General features: G+C 40.3%; 1 protein-coding gene across 2 annotated transcripts in view; it reads left to right on the top strand.

Moving 5' to 3' along the window:
• Window positions 1–21,802, top strand: part of USP6NL (USP6 N-terminal like) — a 239,015-nt gene that overhangs the window by 27,718 nt on the left and 189,495 nt on the right. For both annotated transcript variants that reach the window (XM_050936840.1, XM_050936841.1), the window contains exon 2: window positions 3,647–3,736. In XM_050936840.1, the coding sequence (XP_050792797.1) occupies window positions 3,733–3,736 (4 nt within the window). In that variant the 5' untranslated portion in view covers window positions 3,647–3,732. The remainder of the gene's footprint in view (window positions 1–3,646; window positions 3,737–21,802) is intronic.

The following is a 21,802-nucleotide window of genomic DNA, read 5'->3' as shown; positions in this document are numbered from 1 at the left end:
CAGTCCCTTTGCTCTCTCAGTATATGTCTTGGAAACTAATAATTTCAGATGTTATAGTTTGTTCATTTGCTGCCTGTCAGAATTTCAAATATGCCTTTGTGAAAGCTCTGAATCTGTTACCTTTTGAAGGATAGTAGCAGTTTAGGCTTATGAGGAAAGTAAAAGACACCAAAATAATTTCTTTGCACTTAGACTTTGTTTAGATCACTTTATCATGATTTTATGTATATAAACTCTGTGGGGTATATGAGACGCAGTTGGGAAATTTGCAGGACAAAGATCCGATGGTCTCTCTGCTTCCTGATGACTGGAAATGTACATTCTATCTTATTTGAAACACCTGTGCATCTAAGTTAAAGTGGTACTAAAATTGTGCATGCACGGAACAGTAATTAGAGCTGAATTTCTAATTATAATTTTAAAGGAATCTCATACTCTTGTGCATTGTGAGATTCTACTTTGGCATTGCATGGATGATGCAAACTGCATAGAACAAGGCTATCATATCCTGTAATTCAGTTACAGCCCTGATTACATTCATGATGGTTTAGGTAGAAATTACAGTTTACAAGAGGAAGTACAATGTAAATGCTGATACAGTGTTAGATAGGATATGATGTATTTGGATTTTTTTTTAAGTAGATGTGAATTTGGTGTTCTGACGAGCTTCCTTCCCATACTTGAGGTATCTAAATGCTCCTTTCAAAGCTAAGAGTTAGGTATTGGTAGCTCAGTGACTGTGTAGGCAAAGATGTCAGCATTTAAAGCTCAGTAATAACTTGTGTACCACCGTAAGATATTAGAATCTGCTTTATTCATAGAGGCAATATTGGCCAGGCTTTAACTCTTTCGGAAAAGAGGACAGGGCATAAGGTATTTGCTTTCTACCAGAAGGCAGAAAGGACCTTGATCAACATCTTAGATGAAGATAACCTTTCTAAGGGACACATCTTCACTACAAGAAAAACAAGTAATAGTTTCCTGTCTGACTGAGGAGCATGTGTGTTATAACACTTCTTAATGTTGTTGGTATGTAAGAAACAGTCTATAACTGTTGCAGAAAAATCCCCAAACATCTTTTTTATTTTTTAACAAAGATAAGTGACAATGCTAGAGGTACTTACTGCATCATTTTAAGACATCTCCTCCCCCCCCGCAGCATTATTCTTGAGGAACAGAAAGTATGCTTCAGCATAAAAATATTAACTGATATGTATCATTTAACAGCATATCTTCAAAGAAAATATTTAGATAGTGAAGTCATTTATCACTGCCCTTCCCCTTCCGCCCCCTAGATTAGAGTTCAGGTTACAATATAGTGAAATAAGCATTTCTTCATACTTAATAAACACACACTTTGTACTTAATATGTGGGCAGTGTAAAATTTATGATGACCTTAACTACTAATTTCCTTAATTTTAAGTGCTTGGATTTTGTAAATGATGTGGGGGATAACTATGTTGTTGTCACTTAACAACACTGACTGTTTTTCAAAACTAAGGGTCTGTTTTTGTTTCTAGAGCTGTGTTTTCCTGTCCAGGTCAGCATTAGAAAGTATTATAATACAGATACCTCTACTAAAGCAGAGTGCTATGCTTTTATATGCTATTTTTCCTGTAGTGTAGGCAAAACAATATCCCCCTGAAAACGCATTTGAGTGCAGGGCTCTGATTCTCCAGCTGACTCCGCACATGCAGTCCCAATTGCAAGATTGGGGCCCAAATCTATGTAACTCCAGCCATAATGATACTCTAAAATAATAACTGTAATTAGTGTGGTAAGTGATTAAGTGTAGTGAAAATTACATTTGCTAATTTTGACATCAATAATCAAAAGAAAACTGACTGCAGTTCTAATGTTTTAACTAGGCATTTTATTTTTGAGTAAGCTGTGTGTGCTTAGATGTTCAATTTCGCAGTCACTCATGTAGAGAATCAACAGGACTTGAAATGTCAGTTTTTTTCTTTACCAATTGCAGCATCTCACAACTTTGTGTTCCTTGTTTTTTTTTCTTCCTCCTCCGAAGTCTATCCTTCTCACTTTCCCTGCAGTGCACAGGGGCTGGTTGCAATATTCATTGTTGTTTGTAAGATCACAGCGCTGTTGCAGTCTTCTTTCTAGCTGTCCCTTTGGCCAGTTTTAGCAATTGATCCAGCAGTTGGAGCTGGATCAACAGTACATACTATGCTCTTTCCTTTACTCTTTTGGCATTTGCTGCAAATCTGTAAATGTTATGCTCAGTCACACTTCTAAAGAAGTTTGATAATTGTCTCTCCTTGTGTGTATTCTCTTTAGCCTTATGAGATGAAGAGAGTTGAGACTTGAAATCTGAGTCAGCAGAAGGAATTATCTGGCTTGACTAGCACAGGTGGTCAGGCTCTGCAAGTTATATTTGGTCCTGGAAAGAAGAAATAGATCATATTAGAGAATATTCCTTAGTTTACAGAAAGTTTATCCTTGTGCAGGTATTGAAAGAAAGCTCTCTTTATAGCCTAATATATAATGGATTTTGTGTTTCTTGTTTTTGGTTTTAAGTTAATTATGAGATACAGTCATCTCAATTTTAACCTCCATGAGTAATTTTATACAGATGTATGAACACTGTTATTAAATAAAAGAACAGGAGTATTTGTGGCACCTTAGAGACTAACAAATTTATTTCAGCATGAGCTTTCGTGAGCTACAGCTCACTTCTTCGGATGCATAGAATGGAACACACAGACAGGAGATACTTCCACCTTTTCATGTTCTCTGTATGTATAAATATCTCCTGTCTGTGTGTTCCATTCTATGCATCCGAAGAAGTGAGCTGTAGCTCACGAAAGCTCATGCTGAAATAAATTTGTGGGTCTCTAAGGTGCCACAAGTACTCCTGTTCTTTTTGCGGATACAGACTAACACGGCTGCTACTCTGAAACCTGTTGTTAAAGAAACATTTTAAAGCATACTTTGCTGTGCTTTTACTATTACAAATTAATGTTGCATGTTTAGCTATGGATAAAGCCAAGCATGTATTGTTTAAAAAAAAAAATCAACATCTGTCCTACTTAGATGTCTTGTTTAGTTTTGGATTTTTATTTTTGACAGGTGTGATGGCTTACACTCACACTAGATGGAGTTGTCACTTTTCATGACTTGGCTTCTTGGAGGAGGGGGGGAAGTATTAGAAGTTAGTGCCAAAACCATATTTATTTACTAAATTTTGTGTGTGGTCATCTCTTTATAGAATACTTTTTACTGCATCTTACTGCTAACTGAATTTACTTGGGAAGAAGTATGACTTATATAATAACGCTACAGCTATTAGAAAAAATGTGCTCAATCTTGTATTTCATGCCTGATGAACATTTATTACCCATAAGGGTGCAGTTATAGTTTATGAATTAGTCTTTGATGACCTACTAGAATGACTCTTACAAGAAAGTGAGAATTTTAGAAGATTAAATTTCAAGAATGTTGTTTCATATTATAAAACAATGAAATCCAATAATTAACAAAGACTCTTTTTTTGGTGCGAGGTTTCTTTCTTTCTTAAGAAAGGGGGTGATAGACTAACAAGGAAATAACTTGGTTTGAAAGAATAATTTTTAATTGTTTGGGTATAAGTTGTGAGAATAATATCTTTTTCTTTCTTTCTTTCTTCAGGACATGTATACCTCTGAGAAACCTTTTCCAAGAAGATACCTTGGTTCTATACCTGTCTCGGGCTATATGCAAAGAAGTTTCCAGTCATGAGTGAGTCAATTCCTTTATTTGACCATATCTTCATAATAGAGTTGAAAGTAAGGATTTGTAAAACTTGTATCATAGTTTAAAAGAAACCTAAGCCTCTGTATTAGGTTTTGAAAGTTCCTCTTTCAAAAAAAATGTTTAGGTAGAATTGATATCTGAAAAGCCTCCTCTTTCATTTTAAAAACAATAAGCCAAGGGTTGGTCAAGGTGATTCTTAAAAAAAAAAAAAAAAAAAAAGATTAGAAAGCATATTATGAACAATAAAAAATATGGTAATTTATTTGTTTTTATAAGAGTTGCTATGCTGACAAGACTTTTGGTATAATTTAGGGAGGAAAATTCTGAAACAAGTTGATCTTGTTCATTTGAATAAAATATGCCACAGGCTTTGAGCTAGGAAACTTCTTTGTGCTACTAAAGAACTCCAAAATACGTGGGTGTCCACTAAATTAGGATATTTGTTACAAATCCAGGATAAAATGAAGGGATTTAATTTAAGGGAACAGGGAAATATATTAACCAAGTTCCAGTGAAAAGGTGTGAAAGCAAATGTGCTTTGGCCTGTGTTTAGGAGGCCTGAGCTGGAGGATCTGATGATGTCTGGCAAAAATTAGAGAAGGAAGGAAGGAAGCCAAAAGCTCCAGTATTGAGCCTAAGGCCATATCTGATTATGGAGATTTCTCTTTTGTTCTTTGCTAGCAAATTGAGGTGGGGGGTGTGTGTGTGGTTTTTTTTTTAAATTTTTTAATTTTTTTTTAAGATAAAAGTGAATTGTTTATTAGGGAGTTTCACACTGGTAAGACCTAGTAAAATCCATGACAGTAACGCTATCTGGAGTTACATTCCATAGAAACGACAATGAAACATCTTAGTACAGCCTTTTTACAATTACAAGTATTATGTAATCAGAAGGCAATATCAAGTTTAGTTCAAGACTTAATCTACTTCTAAATTGTGAGTCCACTGGTTTATGTCTTGTTTTAAATCTGTTACTTCACTTCCCAGTACAAAGAACCACAATGGTATTCCTCTTTCTACCTGTGTGAGCAATAGCTAACTAATAAAATCATGTCTATGTCAGTGAAGTCTTCATTAACAACATACACATGCACAGAAGCCCTGGCCTAGATCCCCTGCCTATTGAACACATTGGCAAAAGTCCCATTCATTTCTAACATGACCCTTTTTTTTTGCTTTGTTTGAAGAAAAACAGATATTAATTTCAGCTCCATTCAAAACAAGGGAAAAACATTTTTTCTTGTCAATTTAGAAAAGGGCAAAACTGATAGAGTAAATATTAATTGATCTGCCCCCTGTATTTCCCCCCCCCCCAAAAAAAAAAAAAAAAAGACTGCAGCTATCTAAAAAGAATGATCAGGTTAATTTATTGAATTTAAGTGTTGTTGGTTGGATGCTGTTTCTTTATGTAAAAGAAGTAAAATGTTTTCTCCTGCACACAGCAGTTTGCATGGGATCTGGTTCTGTTTAAAACATTTATAACATTGCATAAATAACACCCTTCACTGATGATTCTTATTAAATATACCAAGCATTTCATAAACTTGAGTATACCAGTTTGTCAAACACTGCTAGATTAGTCTTCCTTGATCTGATACAGCATCAAGGACACTGTCTGTGTCTGGTGAAGTATGGATATTTGTTTTGTCTGATAAATTTTATTTCCTCTCAGAGCATAGTTGCTACGTCAGTCTGGTTCATAAAATGTTCTTGTGATTGTTGTTTATAGAGTCATTGCAGGTTTTGTAACAATGAATGATTTCAGTGGGAATTTTGGTTGATTGTGGACTGGAGGATTTGGCCTGATACTGGGAAGCATAAGAAGTCCATTCTGCCAATCAGTTCAGATAAAAGTTAATACTAGCATTGCTAAGGCCTACATTGTCAACCGTGACCACAGATATGGGGTGCTAGTCTGAGGTATTTTAGACCTGATTTTTCAGAAGTGCTGAGTGGGAGCTATGAATGCTCAGCACCTTTTGAATATCCAACCTCAAGCATCTCAAGCTGGACATCTGAAATCAGTGTCTGTTTCTGAAAATTGGGCAGTTTTTGTTTATTGGCATTAATGTTACTCAGTATATAGTCACCTGTATTCCGGGGAGCAGCATATCTCTGTCAGGTGCAGATGTTCCTTTCCATGATAAGTCATGGATTTCAAGGACAGAGTTGTAAAGATGCCTTTTCCTCTAAATAAGACGAGAGGAGAATGTTTGTTTGTTTGTTTATTTGTTTATTTACAGATGTTAGCTGTAGGAAGTATTACAACTCTACTGGCTGGAGGAAGCATTAGTTAAAGTTTGCTTCCTTAAAAATGTCTTGCAGTAAGAGTTGTTCCCTATAATATTAGACTATGCTCTTCTAAATGTCTTGTAGACTCAGAGGTATTTCTCATGTCAGTGAAAAGGTATTTACTTGTAGCTCTCAACATGTAAATTATGTCATTAATAACCTGTGTGTTGAGAAGAGCTAGGGTTTTATATCTTCAGTCAGATACCTTAAAATAGTTTAACTATGCAGTTCTCATTTTTCCTAATTTTCACGTCTGGTAGTGAAGTTCCAAATGCACATTTGATGTGTAATATAAAATATTAAAATTTCAGTCTCTTTAATTTGCAATGAAGTATTTTAGATTATATTGTCTGTCTTACAGTCTGAACAGTGTGATTGAACATAAAAGCTAACGTGAGGCCTTGGTACTGCAGATGCTTATTGATAACTTTTGAGCATGTGAATAGTTTCAGTTGACTTCAGTGGGACTACTCCTGGTCTGAAAGCTAGGCTGCAATACTGCAAACAGTTACAGACTTAAGTGAAGAATATCTTTGGAAAGATAGAATCCATCATACACAGAAGTTATGGCCCATGGATAATTTTTAATAGATTATCTCACATGTTCAAATGAAAGTGGCTTTTACTGAAGTGTTTGTTTCACTGGGTTGATATCTATTTTTATACATGTCTGCTGGGTTTACAGAAAGACAATTAAATCCAGCTGTCAAATCATGCATATAGTAAAATTGTTTTTATAGTGTGACAACTAGATGATACATTGAAGATGTGGTAAAAATGTATATTAGGTTGAAGTTAGACTATTTAGGGTTCATTTCATATTTAAAGAAATTGCTTATTGTAAAAATCCTGGCTGTACCTAATCTTGCTAAAATCCCACAAGCAGGAGTTTGTTCAATCTGTTTGTAATTTTTTTTCTTCTTAGTGACATTTAGCTGCAGGAAACTTTACAGGCTTTCATTACAATTTTCCTATGATTACAGGCTCTCTGCTTTTAGTGTTTTTTCTTTTCTTCTTTTTGATTACTCCATTGAAGAAAGAGAAGGTCAGCACAGTGAATTTTATTCTTTGAGCTGCTACATTAACTTGGAATTTAGAAACAATGAAATTTAAATGTTGGTACACACTGTTGTACTAAATACTATCATTCTTGCAACAAGCTGCTGACAGCTTCATTTTTTTAAATCAATGGGATGTAGTACTAAGGCTCTTTCCTCCCTCCCCTCAGATCCCTCCAAATAAACTCTGCTGTCATAGTCATTTGGACAAATTGATTCTGCTTTGACTATGTGTTTTTGTACAGCAATTTCCCACACCCCCCAAAATCTTACAGTGCACAAGTTTGGGAAAATAACTTGCTGTTTTGCACGCTTGTTATAACCTTAGTCCCAGATTTGGACGCTAAGGTCCAAATCTGGGACTAAGGTTATAACATGAGTGGCAGCAGGTGGGATATAGACAGAATCCAGAAGCCAGTAGGAATATTATATTTTTCTTTTCTCTGCTAAGGGCTTTTTAGCAGAGAGAGAAGCAGTTGGTTTTAAAAGGGAACCAGAGAGAATTTTTTTTTCTGCTCTCTCTGGAGAATTCGTTGATGAATTTTCGTATCATGGCCCCCAAAGTTCCATTGAACCTTTCCACCAGGCCATTGGTTTGATGGTGGTACGGGGTGGCAACCAAGTGATTCACCCCATGAGTTTCCCACAGTTTTTCCATGGTCCCTGCCAGGAAATTAGACCCTGAATCTGTAAGGATGTCGGAGGGCCAACCTACCCTGGCAAAGATGTCTGTTAAGGCCAGGCACACAGTGTTAGCCCTGGTGTTGCCTAGAGCGACTGCTTCTGGCCATCGGGTAGCAAAGTCCACTAAAGTCAGTACGTACTGCTTTCCTCTGGGCGTCTTTTTTGGGAAAGGGCCCAGAATATCCACAGCTACTCGCTGAAATGGGACCTCAATTATGGGGAGTGGCTGGAGAGGGGCCTTGACCTGGTCTTGAGGCTTTCCCACTCTTTGGCATACCTCACAAGACCGGACATACTTGGCAACGTCCTTGCCCATCCCCTCCCAGTGGAAGGACTTCCCCAACCGGTCCTTGGTTCTGTTCACCCCAGCATGGCCACTGGGATGATCATGGGCTAAGCTTAAGAGCTTCCCCCGGTACTTAGTTGGAACCACCAACTGTTTTTGCGGCTGCCATTCTTCCCGGTGTCCACCAGAAAGAATTTCCTTGTATAAAAGTCCTTGGTCTATAACAAACCGGGATCGATTAGAAGAGCTGAGAGGCGGTGGGGTGCTCCGTGCCGCCGCCCAAGCTTTCTGAAGGCTGTCATCTGCTTCCTGCTCAGTCTGGAACTGTTTCCTTGAGGCTGGGGTCACCAGTTCTTCCTCAGACTGTGGACTTGGGCTTGGTCCCTCTGGAAGCGATGTAGGTGATGGGGTTGTTTCCGTTGCTGGTGAACCGCTCTCCGCTGGTGCACCTGAGGGTATTTCAGGCTCTGGCTGAGCCTTTTGGGTATGGCTGTCTGTTGCTTCTGCCAGTTTTGGCTCGCTGGCGCCCTCTGGCGTTGAGGTTGAAGATGTGGTTGCACTTGCTGGTGCTGGTTGCTGTTCCAGTTCCGGGCCTGGGACTGGAGATGCTGTGGCTGTTTCAGTGGTAGGCATGGAATCCGGGTCCACTACCTCTGTCTGGGTCTCTGGTAACACAGACGGGGCCTCTGTGGACGGTTCAGGAACAGGAATGGGTCTGGAAGCTTGCCGGGTTTGGCTACGTGTAACCATTCCCACTCTCTTGGCCCGCCTCACCTGGTTGGCCAAGTCTTCCCCCAGTAGCATGGGGATAGGATAATTGTCATAGACTGCAAAAGTCCACATTCCTGACCAGCCTTTGTACTGGACAGGCAGTTGAGCTGTAGGCAAGTCTACAGCTTGTGACATGAAGGGGTAAATTGTAACTTTGGCCTTTGGGTTGATGAATTTGGGGTCAACGAAGGATTGGTGGATAGCTGACACTTGTGCCCCCGTGTCTCTCCACGCAGTAACCTTCTTTCCGCCCACTCTCAAATTTTCCCTTCGCTCCAAGGGTATTTGAGAGGCATCCGGGCCTGGGGATCTTTGGTGTGATGGTGGTGTAATGAATTGCACTCGCATGGTGTTCTTGGGACACTTGGCCTTGATATGTCCCAGTTCATTACACTTAAAGCATCTTCCATCTGATGGGTCACTGGGCCGAGGTGAGTTACTGGAGACTGGTGAGGTTGAAGGGTAGGGTATCTGTGGCTTTACTTGGGCGGTATGTGGGGTCTTTGGCTGTCCTCGGTTGTAGGGTTTATGGTCTGTGTGCCCCCTGGGGTAATCGTTCCCCTTGACAGTAGCTTTCTTGCTTTCTGCCAGTTCCATCCATTTGGCTCCAATCTCCCCCGCCTCAGCGATATCTTTGGGATTTCCATCTTGTATGTACCGTGTGATGTCTTCAGGAACACCATCCAAGAACTGCTCCATTTGTATGAGGAGGTTCAGTTCTTCCAAGGTTTGAATGTTGTTTCCTGTTATCCAGGCCTCATAGTTTTTTGCAATGTAGTAGGCGTGTTTGGGAAATGACACCTCGGGTTTCCACTTTTGGGTTCTGAAGCGCCGACGGGCATGATCTGGGGTTATCCCCATTCGGTATTTGGCCTTGGTTTGAAAAAGTTTATAGTCATTCATTTGCAGCTTAGGCATTTCAGCTGCCACCTCTGCTAAAGGTCCACTGAGCTGTGACCTCAATTCTACCATGTACTGGTCTTCGGGGATGTTGTACCCAAGACAGGCTCTTTCAAAATTTTCCAAGAAGGCCTCGGTGTCATCACCTGCCTTGTAGGTGGGAAATTTCCTGTGCTGTGGAGCAATATTTGGCGCCGGGTTGTTAGGGTTGGCTGGCACAGGCAGCCCAGCTTTTGCCAACTCCAGTTCATTTTTTCTCTGTTTTTCCTTCTCTTCATTCTCTTTTTGTTGTTTTTCCAGTTCTCGGTGGTGGGCCGCCTCTTCTTCTTCTTGCTTCCTTCTGTGGGCCAACTCTTCTTCTGCTTGTTTCCTTCGGTAGGCCACCTCTTCTTCTTCTAGTTTTCTTTTGTGTGCTGCCTCCTTGGCTGCCTCTTTGGCAGGCTGCCTGTTCTCTTTGGTAGGCTGCCTCTTTGATCTGTTCTTCTCTTTCTTTCATCTCCATCTCTTTTTGTTTTATTTCCAGTTGTCGCCTGTGTTCAGCTTCTTTGATTTGTTCTTCAGTGTCAATTTTTGCCTTAGAAGTCATGGTTCCTGTTTTCTTGTGTTGGGGTGCCCTCCGGTGTTTATCTTCTGAACTGCAGGCTCTGTTCCCTCCTGGAGTCTGCCTAGCAACAGTGCCTTTTTTCCCTTTCTCTCTCTAGCTAATGTTCAATGAAGGGAAACCAGAAAAACCACTTTATTTGCATGCATATAAGTGCTGGTACTTGCCTCCTAATGGGAGGGCTATTGCATGACAAAAGACCCTCAACAGTCTCTTAATGGCTTCTCGCTTAACATGCAAGCCACAAACTGCCAGAGAGAGCAGAAAAAAAAATTCTCTCTGGTTCCCTTTTAAAACCAACTGCTTCTCTCTCTGCTAAAAAGCCCTTAGCAGAGAAAAGAAAAATATAATATTCCTACTGGCGTCTGGATTCTGTCTATATCCCACCGCTACCACCATGTTATAACCTTAGTCCCAGATTTGGACCTTAGCGTCCAAAATATGGGGGTTAGCATGAAAACCTCCAAGCTTAGCCACCAGCCTGGACCTGGTACCTGCTGCCACCACCCAAAAAATTAGAGTGTTTTGGGGCACTCTGGTCCCTCTGAAAAACCTTCCCTGGGGACCCCAAGACCCAAATCCCTTGAGTCTCACAACACAGGGAAATAATCCTTTTTCCCTTCCCTCCTCCAGGTGCTCCTGGAGAGATACACAGACACAAGCTCTGTGAAACTACACAGAGAGACTCCCCCTCTCTGTTCCCAATCCTGAAAACAAAAAGTACTTTCCTATTCCCCCAGAGGGAATGCAAAATTAGGCTAGCAATCCAACACACAGATCTCCCCTTGATTTCTTCCTCCCACCAATTCCCTGGTGAGTACAGACTCAATTTCCCTGAAGTAAAGAAAAACTCCAACAGGTCTTAAAAGAAAGCTTTATATAAAAAGAAAGAAAAATACATCCAAATGTCTCTCTGTATTAAGATGATACAACACAGGGTCAATTGCTTAAAAGAATATTGAATAAACAGCCTTATTCAAAAAGAAGACAAATCAAAGCACTCCAGCACTTATATTCATGCAAATACCAAAGAAAAGAAACCATAGAACTTACTATCTGATCTCTTTGTCCTTACACTTAGAAACAGAAGACTAGAAAGTAGAAAGTACTTCTCCAAAGCTCAGAGAAAGCAGGCAGACTCACAAAAGACTTAGACACTCAATTCCCTCCATCCAAAGTTGAAAAAATCCGGTTTCCTGATTGGTCCTCAGGTCAGGTGCTTCAGGTGAAAGAGACATTAACCCTTAGCTATCTGTTTATGACAACGCTTCAGTAACATTTCTTACTTTATAGCTATGTTGGGCTTTATATATGTAGGGCAAGAACTCTGATGTCTTTATTTGGAAAGTGGATGCCACTGCAATCTAAATACTAAATATTGCTGCCTTCATATAAGAACAGACAAGATGGGACTAGTAATGATGGGATCTGAAGCCTTTCACTTCTAGGCTAATATACATTATAGATGGTGGTAACACGTTCTGTGGATAAAGTGGACTCGGCTGTCAACCTGACACTTTTACATGAGAAATAAACTCATACATAGACCAAAAAAAAAAGGGGAGGAGGGAGGGCCTAGAGAGAATGGAGCAGACAGGCACCATAGAGAAAAGCATTGCATGTACACATTTGCTCACATAACTGCAATTGAGAACTGAATATCCTGGGCCGCTGTTTTTGTAGAGTTTCCTGGCATTTGCACATACCTTATCCTATTAAACAGGATCTGAATTTTGGGTTATACACAGCTCTATCCCGATATAACGTGACCTGATATAACAAGAATTCAAATATAATGTGGTAAAGCAGGGCTTGAGGGGGCGGGACTGCGCACTCTGGCGGATCAAAGCAGGTTTGATATAACGCGGTTCCACCTATAACGCGGTAAGATTTTTTGGCTCCTGAGGACAGCGTTATATCGGGCTAGAGGTGTATTTTCAGTTTTTCTAAGCCAGGTTGTGTTTGGAGTGAACTTGGAGGGGGTCAGTTAAGGTGTTTTGTAACAAATGCTGGCAGACGCACAGTTCTCTAGCATGAAGTGTGAGGGTGTTATGTACTTTGTGTATTCCATGTAAAGAGTTTTGCAAATAATGCGAAGAATGATTAAAAAGCTTTTTTAAAATAGTTCGTTACAGCTGCTGCCGGTGAGTTGCAATAGAACATCAAAAAAGGAAAAGAGACCAAGTGGCTCATATCCTCAAATAAACTGCATCCCTTGGAAAAAGAAAAAGTGAATTTAAATGTACTTATAATGAAGGGCAATAAAGAGCTGCCAAAGAAGATTGTTATGCAGTGTATTGAGTTATTTGTACTATCATTTTTAACAACACACAGCAATTCTGCCTAAATGTATGTTTTATGAATGTGACTTTTTTCCAAGAGTTGTCCTAACTTCACAAGATAGTGTATATTCTTCGAGTCATATTTCTAAAGAATAGGAAGATGAAAATATGAAGTTTTTGTTTCCGGCTCTTTATCCCTGAAATTTGAAAACACTAGTCAAATATCAAAAGCTTGGTGATGGAACCAGGGGGGACTCTGTCCTGGGAAACAGTGACTCTGAAAAGACTTGAGCAGTCCTGATGGATAATCAGCTGATCCTGAGCTCCCAGTACAATGCTGTGGCCAAAAGGGCTAATGCAATCCTTGGATGTATAAACAGGAGACTCTTGAGTAGAGAGGTTATTTTACTCTGGAATGCTGTGTCCAGTTATGGTGTTCACAGTTCAAGAAGGGTGTTGATAAATTGGAGAGGGTTCAGAGATTAGCCACAAAGAATGATTAAAGGATTAGAAAACATGCCTTATAGTGATATTCAAGGAGCTCAATCTTTTATTTTAACAGAGAGGAGTTGAAGGGATGACTTGATAGTCTGTAAGAATCTACATGAGGAACAAATAATAATGTGCTCTTCAGTCTAATGGAGAAATGTATAACTTAATCCGTTTGAAGCTAGACTAATTCAGACTGGAAATAAGGTGTAAATGTTTGACAGTGAGTGTAATCAATCCCTGGAACAATTTATCAAAGTGGTAGAGTCTTCATAAGTAGCAGTTTTTAAAGGGATTGCACGTTTTTCTTAACAATCTGCTCTGGGAATTATTTTGGGGAAGTTCTGACCTCCCATACCACACAGGCCATAGACTGGATGATCACAGTAGTCTCTTCTAACCTTGGAATCTTTGAATCCATGAACTCGGAATTCTGAAGAGCTGTAGTGCATACAAATTCACAAATGCTTAGATTGAAAAACTCAAGATGTATTCACAGTGAAATAGTGGAATATTTTAGGGATCACAGTTATTTCTGGGTTGTTGGGGTTTTTTAAATAACAGGAATGAACCAAAATTCACCAGTTAAAGATAAGATTAGTAAATTGCTAAGCACTATTTTGTCTTAAAACTTCTATGATTGACAACATTCAGTGCAGAGTACTTACAAAGGGAAATTTATACTGTATATTTTGATGGATTGTCATCCCTGGGGTGCAGTCTGGGAGCCGTAGGAACCTCTGTGTCCCCTAACCAGTCACCTGGGTTGGCTCTTCTCATATTGCTCTGCTGGTGATTCAACTAGACTCTCCAGGCCCTGTTATCACCCAACATGACCGCATGTGGCACCACACACCCAACTGAGCTACCTGAGTGCTTTACCTAAGCCACTCAAAGACAAACAGCCAATTTCCCAGCTCCCCAGCCTTGTACCCTTGCTGGAGTATAAACCCAGAATTATACAGTCTTGTGCTGCAGAGGAATCTGTACAATGCAAGCTCATTAATATATTCGCTTCCTCCTCAACATGGAAAAGATATGCAACAGCCTTTGTTTACAGAGCTGAGATTTTCCCAGACACTTCTCTCAAAACGCACTGGTTAAGATAAAACCTAAAACAAGCTTATTAACCCCAGAAAGATAGATTTCAAGTGATTATAAGTGATAGCAAACAGATCAAAGCAGATTATCTAGCAAACAAACAAACAATCCACAAACTAAACCTAATATACTAGCTAGATGGGATTTGAATTAGCAATTTCTCATCCTGACTGATGATACAAGCAGTTCACCCAAGTTTCCAAACACAGGCTAGAAATCTCTTTAGCCTGGTACCAGCAGTTCTCCCAGTTCAGTCTTTGTTCCTCAGGAGTTCTCATTTGTGGGGAGTGAGGCCAAGAGATGATGTCACTCTTCAATTTCCATATTTTTTCCATATAGTGGGACCCCTTTGTTCCAAACTCAGTTCCCAGTTTAGCTTGCGGGAAAAATATAGGTTCCAAAATGGAGTTCAGTGTCAGGTGGTCTGGTCACATGCCCTGGCATACCGTGCTGAGTCATAGCAGCCGTAACTCATAGGCTGGGTGAAACATTCACAGGAAGGCTAAGCTCTTCTATGGTCCATTTTCTTTGTTGATGAGCCATTAGCACTGTCTAGCTTCTTCTTTGTTGTACCTGAAAGGCTAGTTGTGGGTGTTACCCAGAGTAAGGACATATGAAATACAGATATAGAGTCAATATTCATAATGTCGCATACAAAAATGATGCAGGCACACAAATAGGATAATCATATTCAGCAAATCATAACTTTTCCAATGACCTCACGTGACCCATCTTGTACAAAATGCATCATAATTATGTCAAAATCGTATCACAATCATATTATTATAATGAATACGGGATGCAGTGTCTCTCACATCTTGCTTGAAAAGATCTGTAAACTGCCTCTTCCTGAAGCTACACAGAAGAGGAATTTAATAATAACTTGATGTGGCAGGCTCTCCGGTCTCAAGGAGAAAGAATAGGATAATCACATTAAGCCTAATCATGGGCATAGTAGACAGACAGTGTAAGTAGTTAAAAACTTAAATCTGTACTTCTAGTGACCTTTTTCACTTAAATATTTTTCCTTTCAGGGATTAATTCTTTCCTCTCTTGCTGTTTTATTCTTGGCATATCTTGCCTTTTGGTCTACTCTTCTCTTCCTTTGGTCTGCAGTTTTTTGCTTTAATTTCCACTCTTTTTAAATACTGACTGTGCATGATGGGTCAGCTGGCTGGCTTTTCTGCACTTCAGAGACTGCAGTGAGCGCTAGAGTGAACAAAGTGGTTACATCAGTAGCACCATGCTAAAGGCAGGTGTCTGGCCTACATGAAGAATTGGTGTTTAGGTCAGAATTACTAAGTTATGGAAGCTTTCTCATCTTTGAGAAAAGGCCTTGACTGAACTGTAATTAGGAAGTTCTGAAGAGAACAGAGATTGGACTAAGATGCTGTATCTTAATGAATAGAGCACTTGAAAGTGGAATTTCTGTCAGCTGATGTATAGAAAAATGTAAGTTACTATCACTTTTACTCCCATAATCTTTTTTCTGGAACATCATAAACTAGAAGTTTACTATTTAATATTTGTAAGTAAACTTCACTGAGATCAGTACTAGACACCTCACATAGCTGGATTAAACAGCCTTTGTCTAGTGCTGTCTGGTAACTTAATTTCGGTGCTGCGCTTGAAAGTGTGAAGCACTGTCTAAATGCTAAGTATCCTAACTACTTTATAGCAAACTGTCAGACAGCCAGTTAGTGGCTGTATTTTGTGTCTGCAAAACAGTAATAATATGTCACAATGATGAATTGCTAAAGGGAAGTGGCCTGCACAGGCAAGACCCTGTCCACTGATCTATACCTCTTAAGTAAAGAGTCCCACTCGAACAGAAGTCACACCACAACATAGTAGGCTGTGGATGAGGTGATTCTACATTGACTATATTTCGACACTGCAAAAATTTGAGGAAGTAACTTATTCTCTTGTGCCTTGATTTTACCCTTGCAGATAAGAAAATCCCTTTGCTGTTTGTCAAGCAAGTGGCAACCAATAGAAAATGAGCGTTCTGGTAATACTCTGGGGGCTAACTCCACTTTTCACTCCATAGGACAATTATGCTTCATGCCTCCAAGGAAGTGAACCAAATAGAGGCTTTTTTGATCATGGTGTTTTTTTTTCCCAGCAAGTGCCTTTTTTTTTTTGTTAATCACTAGCTTTTTGGAAAGCTACTTCATTTCCCTTATATAGTTCTTTCTTTAGACTGAAGACATTTTGTTTAGTTCAGTACATTGCCATGTTGTTGTCTGTCCTTGGGAAGAATGGATGTTAGTGCCTGACATACAGTGACATCCTTCAGAACCCTATAGCGAGGTCTTCCTATCCCACTTGTGAAAGGAGGAAGAGCTGCCACTGTGAAATGGCAGCTCCTTCTTTTTGAATTTGTGGGCAGTTAGGCTTCTATAACCATAGTGTCTTTAGCAATATAGCATCTAATTCTAAGGTAAACTTCTGCAGCCTCTTCCTGGCACAAGGACAGCATGATTTATCTGAAAAGGAATTGCAGGATAGCAAGTCTTACTGAATGAAGGCATGCGTTTGCTGATGGATCTTGTGTATTAAGCTGAGTCTAGAGACTTCAGCTGTCATATCCACATTGATCAGGGGTGTGAAGAGGTGCAATCCCTGACCACTATACCTCTTCTGACAGAAGTCCGAACTGTAGGTGCAGCTAAACTGGCAAAGCTGTGCTTTTACTGGTATGGCTTGTTTTGCTCCTGGGGGATGGCTTTTCTTTACCAGTACAAAGTGCAGTAATGCTGGCGCAGCTGTGTCCGCACTAGGAGGGCTATGCCGGAATGTATCACAGTAAAGATATACCATCAAAGCCTTCCAAATATAGATCTGGCTTTAATTTTAGGTTTGGCCTGTGTATTCTGAGACACAAATATGTAGTTGAGTCATGGAGGAGAAAAGTGCTATTCTCCCATCTTGGATATTATCCTGTGTAGGAGCTGTTTCATGGCTTGTCTAAACACAGAAGTTACACTGGTTTAGTTAAACTGATATAACTGTTTGTGGACACCCTTTCATGTTTAAAACTGGCTTCCCGCAGTTTAGCTTACCCTGGTGGGTTTAAACTGGTGTAATATCCAAATCAGGTTGCACTAATTTAACTAAATTTAACTTAGCACGTTTAGTTAAACTTGTGCAACTTCTGGGTGTAGACCAGACCATTGACACTTGTAGAAACCTCATCTTCACCCTGAACTGTCAGAATAGCTAAACAAGGAAAGTTAGGACAACAGATCTTGTTGGAGGAGATTTCCCCTGTTGGATCTCTGAGTATTCAAGGAATGATTTGTCTTAATAATAGGATAAACCAGCCAAGCTCTTCGAGTCTCCTTTCATATGATAAGTTTTCCATTCCTCATATCATCCTAATAGCCCTTCTCTGAACCTGTTCCAGTTTGAATTCATCTTTCTTAAACATGGGAGACCAGAACTGCACACAGTATTCCAGATGAGGCCTCACCAGTGCCTTGTAACAGCGATACTAACACCTCCTTATGTCTACTGGAAATACCTCGCCTGATGCATCTCAAGACCCCATTAGCTTTTTTCACAGCCACCTCACATTGGCGGCTCATAGTCATTCTGCGATGAACCAGTACTCTGATGTCCTTCTCCTCCTCTGTTACTTCCAACTGATGCCTCCCCATCTTATAACAATAGTTCTTGTTGTTAATCCCTAAATGCATGACCTTGCACTTTTCACTATTAAATTTCATCCTGTTACTATTACTCTAGTTTACAGGGTCATCCAGATCTTCCTATGTGATATCCTGGTCCTTCTCTGTATTGGCAAAACCTCCCAGCTTTGTGTCATCTGCAAACTTTATTAGCACATTCCCACTTTTGGTGCCAAGGTCAGTGTCATAAACAGATAGTCAAGGGTTAATAGAACAGAAGTACTTCAAGTCTCTTTTGCCTGTAAAGGGTTAAGTTCAGTGAACCTGGCTGTCACCTGACCAGAGGACCAATCAGGGGACAGGATACTTTCAAATCTTGAGGGAGGGAAGTTTGTGTGTGTGCTGTTAGTTTTTGGTTGTTGTTCACTCTGGGGGCTCAGAGGGACCAGACGTGCAACCAGGTTTCTCTCCAATCTCTTTGATACAGTCTCTTATATGTCCAGAATAGTGAGTACTAGGTAGATAAGGCGAGTTAGGCTTATGTTTGTTTTTTTTATTTGCAAATGTGTATTTGGCTGGAAGGAGTTCAAATTTGTATTTTACTGAAAGGATTTTAATTTGTACTTGTATACTTAGGCTGGGAGGGTATTCCTAGTGTCTGTAGCTGAAAGACCCTGTACCTATTCCATTTTAAATTTACAAAGATAATTTTTACTGTTTTTTCTTTCTTTCATTAAAAGCTTTTCTTGTTTAAGAACCCGATTGTTTTTTTTTTTTTTTATTCTGGTGAGACCCGAGGGGACTGGGTCTGGATTCACCAGGGAATTGGTGGGGAGAAAGGAGGGAAGCGGGGGGGAGAGGTTAATTTTCTCTCTGTGTTAGACTTACTTTCTCTCTCAGGGAGAGTCTGGGAGGGGGAGAGAGGAGGAGGAGAGGAGAAGGTGCATTTTCCTCTCTGTTTTAATATTCAAGGAGTTTGAATCAAAGGGATCTTCCAGGGTAACTCAGGGAGGGGAAGCCTGGGAGAGGCAATGGTGGGGGAAAGAGTTTACTTTCCTTGTGTTAAGATCCAGAGTGTCTGGGTCTTGGGGGTCCCCGGGCAAGGTTTTGGAGGGACCAGGGTGTACCAGGCACTGGAATTCCTGGTTGGTGGCAGCGCTACAAGTACTAAGCTGGTAATTGAGCTTAGAGGAATTCATGCTGGTACCACATCTTTTGGACGCTAAGGTTTAGAGTGGGGAATTATACCTTGACAGTCAGTAATAAAAAGATTGGTCCCCAAACCAATCCCTGAGGAACTCCACTAGTAACCTCCGTCCAGCCTGACAATTCACCTTTCATTATGACCCATTGTAGTCTCCCCTTTAACTAGTTCCTTATCCACCTTTCAATTTTCATATTGATCCCCATCTTTTCCAATTTAGCTAATAATTCCCTATGTGGAACCATATCAAACGCCTTACTGAAATCGAGGTAAATTAGATTCACTGCATTTCCTTTGTCTAAAAAATCTGTTACCTTCTCAAAGGACAAGATCAGGTTGGTTTGGCATGATCTACCTTTTGTAAAACCATGTTGTATTTTGTCCCAATTACCATTGACCTCGGTGTCCTTGACTATTTTTTCCAAGACCGTGCATACTACAGATGTCAAACTGATGGGCCTGAAGTTGCCTGGATCACTTTTTTTCCCCCTTTCCTAAAGATAGGAATTATGTTAACAATTCTCCAGTCATATGGTACAACCCCTGAGATTACAGATTCATTAAAAACTCTTGCTAATGGCCTTGCAACTTCATGTGCTAGTTCCTTTAATATTCTTGGATGAAGATTATCTGGGTCCCCTGATTTTGTTGCATTAAGCTGTTCGAGTTTGGCTTCGACCTTGAATGTGGTAATATCTACCTCCATATCCTTATTTCTATTTGTCATCCTACCATATCCCTAAGCTCCTCATTAGCCTCATTAAAGACTGAGGCAAAGTATTTGTTTAGATATTGGGCCATGCCTAGATTATCCTTAACCTCCACTTCATCCTCAGTGTTTAGCGGTCCCACTTCTTCTTTCTTTGTTTTCTTCTTATTCATATGGCTATAGAACCTTTTACTATTGGTTTTAATTCCCTTTGCAAGGTCCAACTCCGACTTTTGGCCTTTCTCACTTTATCCCTACATGTTCTGACCTCAATAAGGTAGATTTCCTTGCTGGTCACTCCCATCTTCCACTCCTTGTAGGCTTTCTTCTTTTTCTTAATCACCTCTCTGAGATGTTTGGTCACCCTGCGTGGTGTACAGCTCCTGCCTATGAATTTTTTCTCCTTTCTTGGGATGCAGGCTTTTGATAGTTTCTGCAACTTTGACTTGAAGTAATTCTAGGCTTTCTCCACCTTTAGTTCCCCAAGTTCTTCAGTCCAGTCCATTTCCCTAACTAATTTCCTTAATTCTTTAAAGTTAGCCCTTTTGAAATAAAAAACCCTAGTCCCAGATCTGTTTTTGTTCATCCTTCCATTTAGGATTAGCTCATGGTCCCTCAAAGCAAGGTTGTCCCTTACAACCATGTCTTCTATGAGGTCCTCACTACTCACCAAAACGAAATCTAAAATGGTATCCCCTCTTGTTGGTTCAGCAACTACTTGATGAAAGAATCCATCAGCTATTGCATCTAGGGAGATCTGAGTCCTATAATTATTACCAGCACTTGTCCTCCAGTCTATATCTGGGAAGTTAATCTCCCATGATCACACAATTCCCATTAGTATTTACTTCATTAAAAACATTAAAAAGGTCTCTATCCAGATCCAGATCAGACCCCAGCGGTCTATAGCACACCCCAAGCACTATCGCAGGGGAAATTCTAGTAGCTTTCTTCTCCAGTGTGATTTTTGCCCAGACTCCATTCCATCCCTTCTTATTTCTTTACAGTCTACCTCATCGATATATAATGCCACTCCACCACCTTTGCCTTTATTTCTGTCTTTCCTTAAACAGCACATAGCCTTCAATACCTGTACTCCAGTCATGACTACTATTCCACCATGTTTCTGTTATCCCTATAATATCCGGTTTCAGTTCCTGCACCAGGAACTCTAGTTCGTCCATTTTGTTACCTAGGCTCCTCGCACTGGTGTACAAACATCTTAATTCTTGCTGTTTGGCTTCACTCACACTCTTTACCCGATTAGGCCCAGAGGTTCTACCGCCAGAATCACCTATTAGAATTGTATCTACAGAACCCTTCCTCTGTATGTCCATTTTCCTATCCACAATGGTGTCCTTTCTTGCTTCGTTTTCTTCCCTCTCAATGTTAAAATCCAGCTTGGAGATTACCTGGACATCTCCCAACCATCTCTCCCCAATTCCTAGTTTAAAGCTCTCTTAAATCAGTTGTGCCAGCCTCCATCCTAGAAGTCTATTTCCCTCCCTACTCAAGTGACGTCCATCCCGAGAGAACAGTCCTCTGTCCATGAATGCCTCCCAGTGGCAATACATCCCAAAGCCCTCCTTATAGCATCACTGCCTGAGCCATCTGTTGATCGCCATAATCTTGTCACACCTTTGTTGCCCTTCTCTAGGAACAGGCAGAATCCCACTGAAGATCACCTGAGCCTCGATTTCCCTAAGCGTCTTCTCCAGTCTGGCATAGTCTCTATTGATACATTCCAGCGAGAATCTAGCAGTATCATTTGTTTCCATATGAAGGACAATCAGAGGATTCTTTCCTGCTCCCATTAGGATCCTTTTCAGCCTCAGGTCCACATCCCATATCTTAGCACCCAGCAGACAACACACCCTTCTGTTCTCCGGATCAGCTCTGGTTACAAGCCTGTCTGTCCTTCTCAGTAAAGAGTCCCCAATCACATAGACCTGCCTTTTCCTGGTGACAGTGCGATTCTTCAGTCTATCCCCTGTTCCCTTTGGCTGCAAGTCCTCTCAATTCCTATTCACCCTTGCAATCCT

The sequence above is a fragment of the Gopherus flavomarginatus genome, chromosome 1, assembly GCF_025201925.1.
Source record: "Gopherus flavomarginatus isolate rGopFla2 chromosome 1, rGopFla2.mat.asm, whole genome shotgun sequence".
NCBI lineage: Eukaryota > Metazoa > Chordata > Testudines > Testudinidae > Gopherus > Gopherus flavomarginatus.
This window is presented reverse-complemented; position numbering and strand designations above follow the sequence as displayed.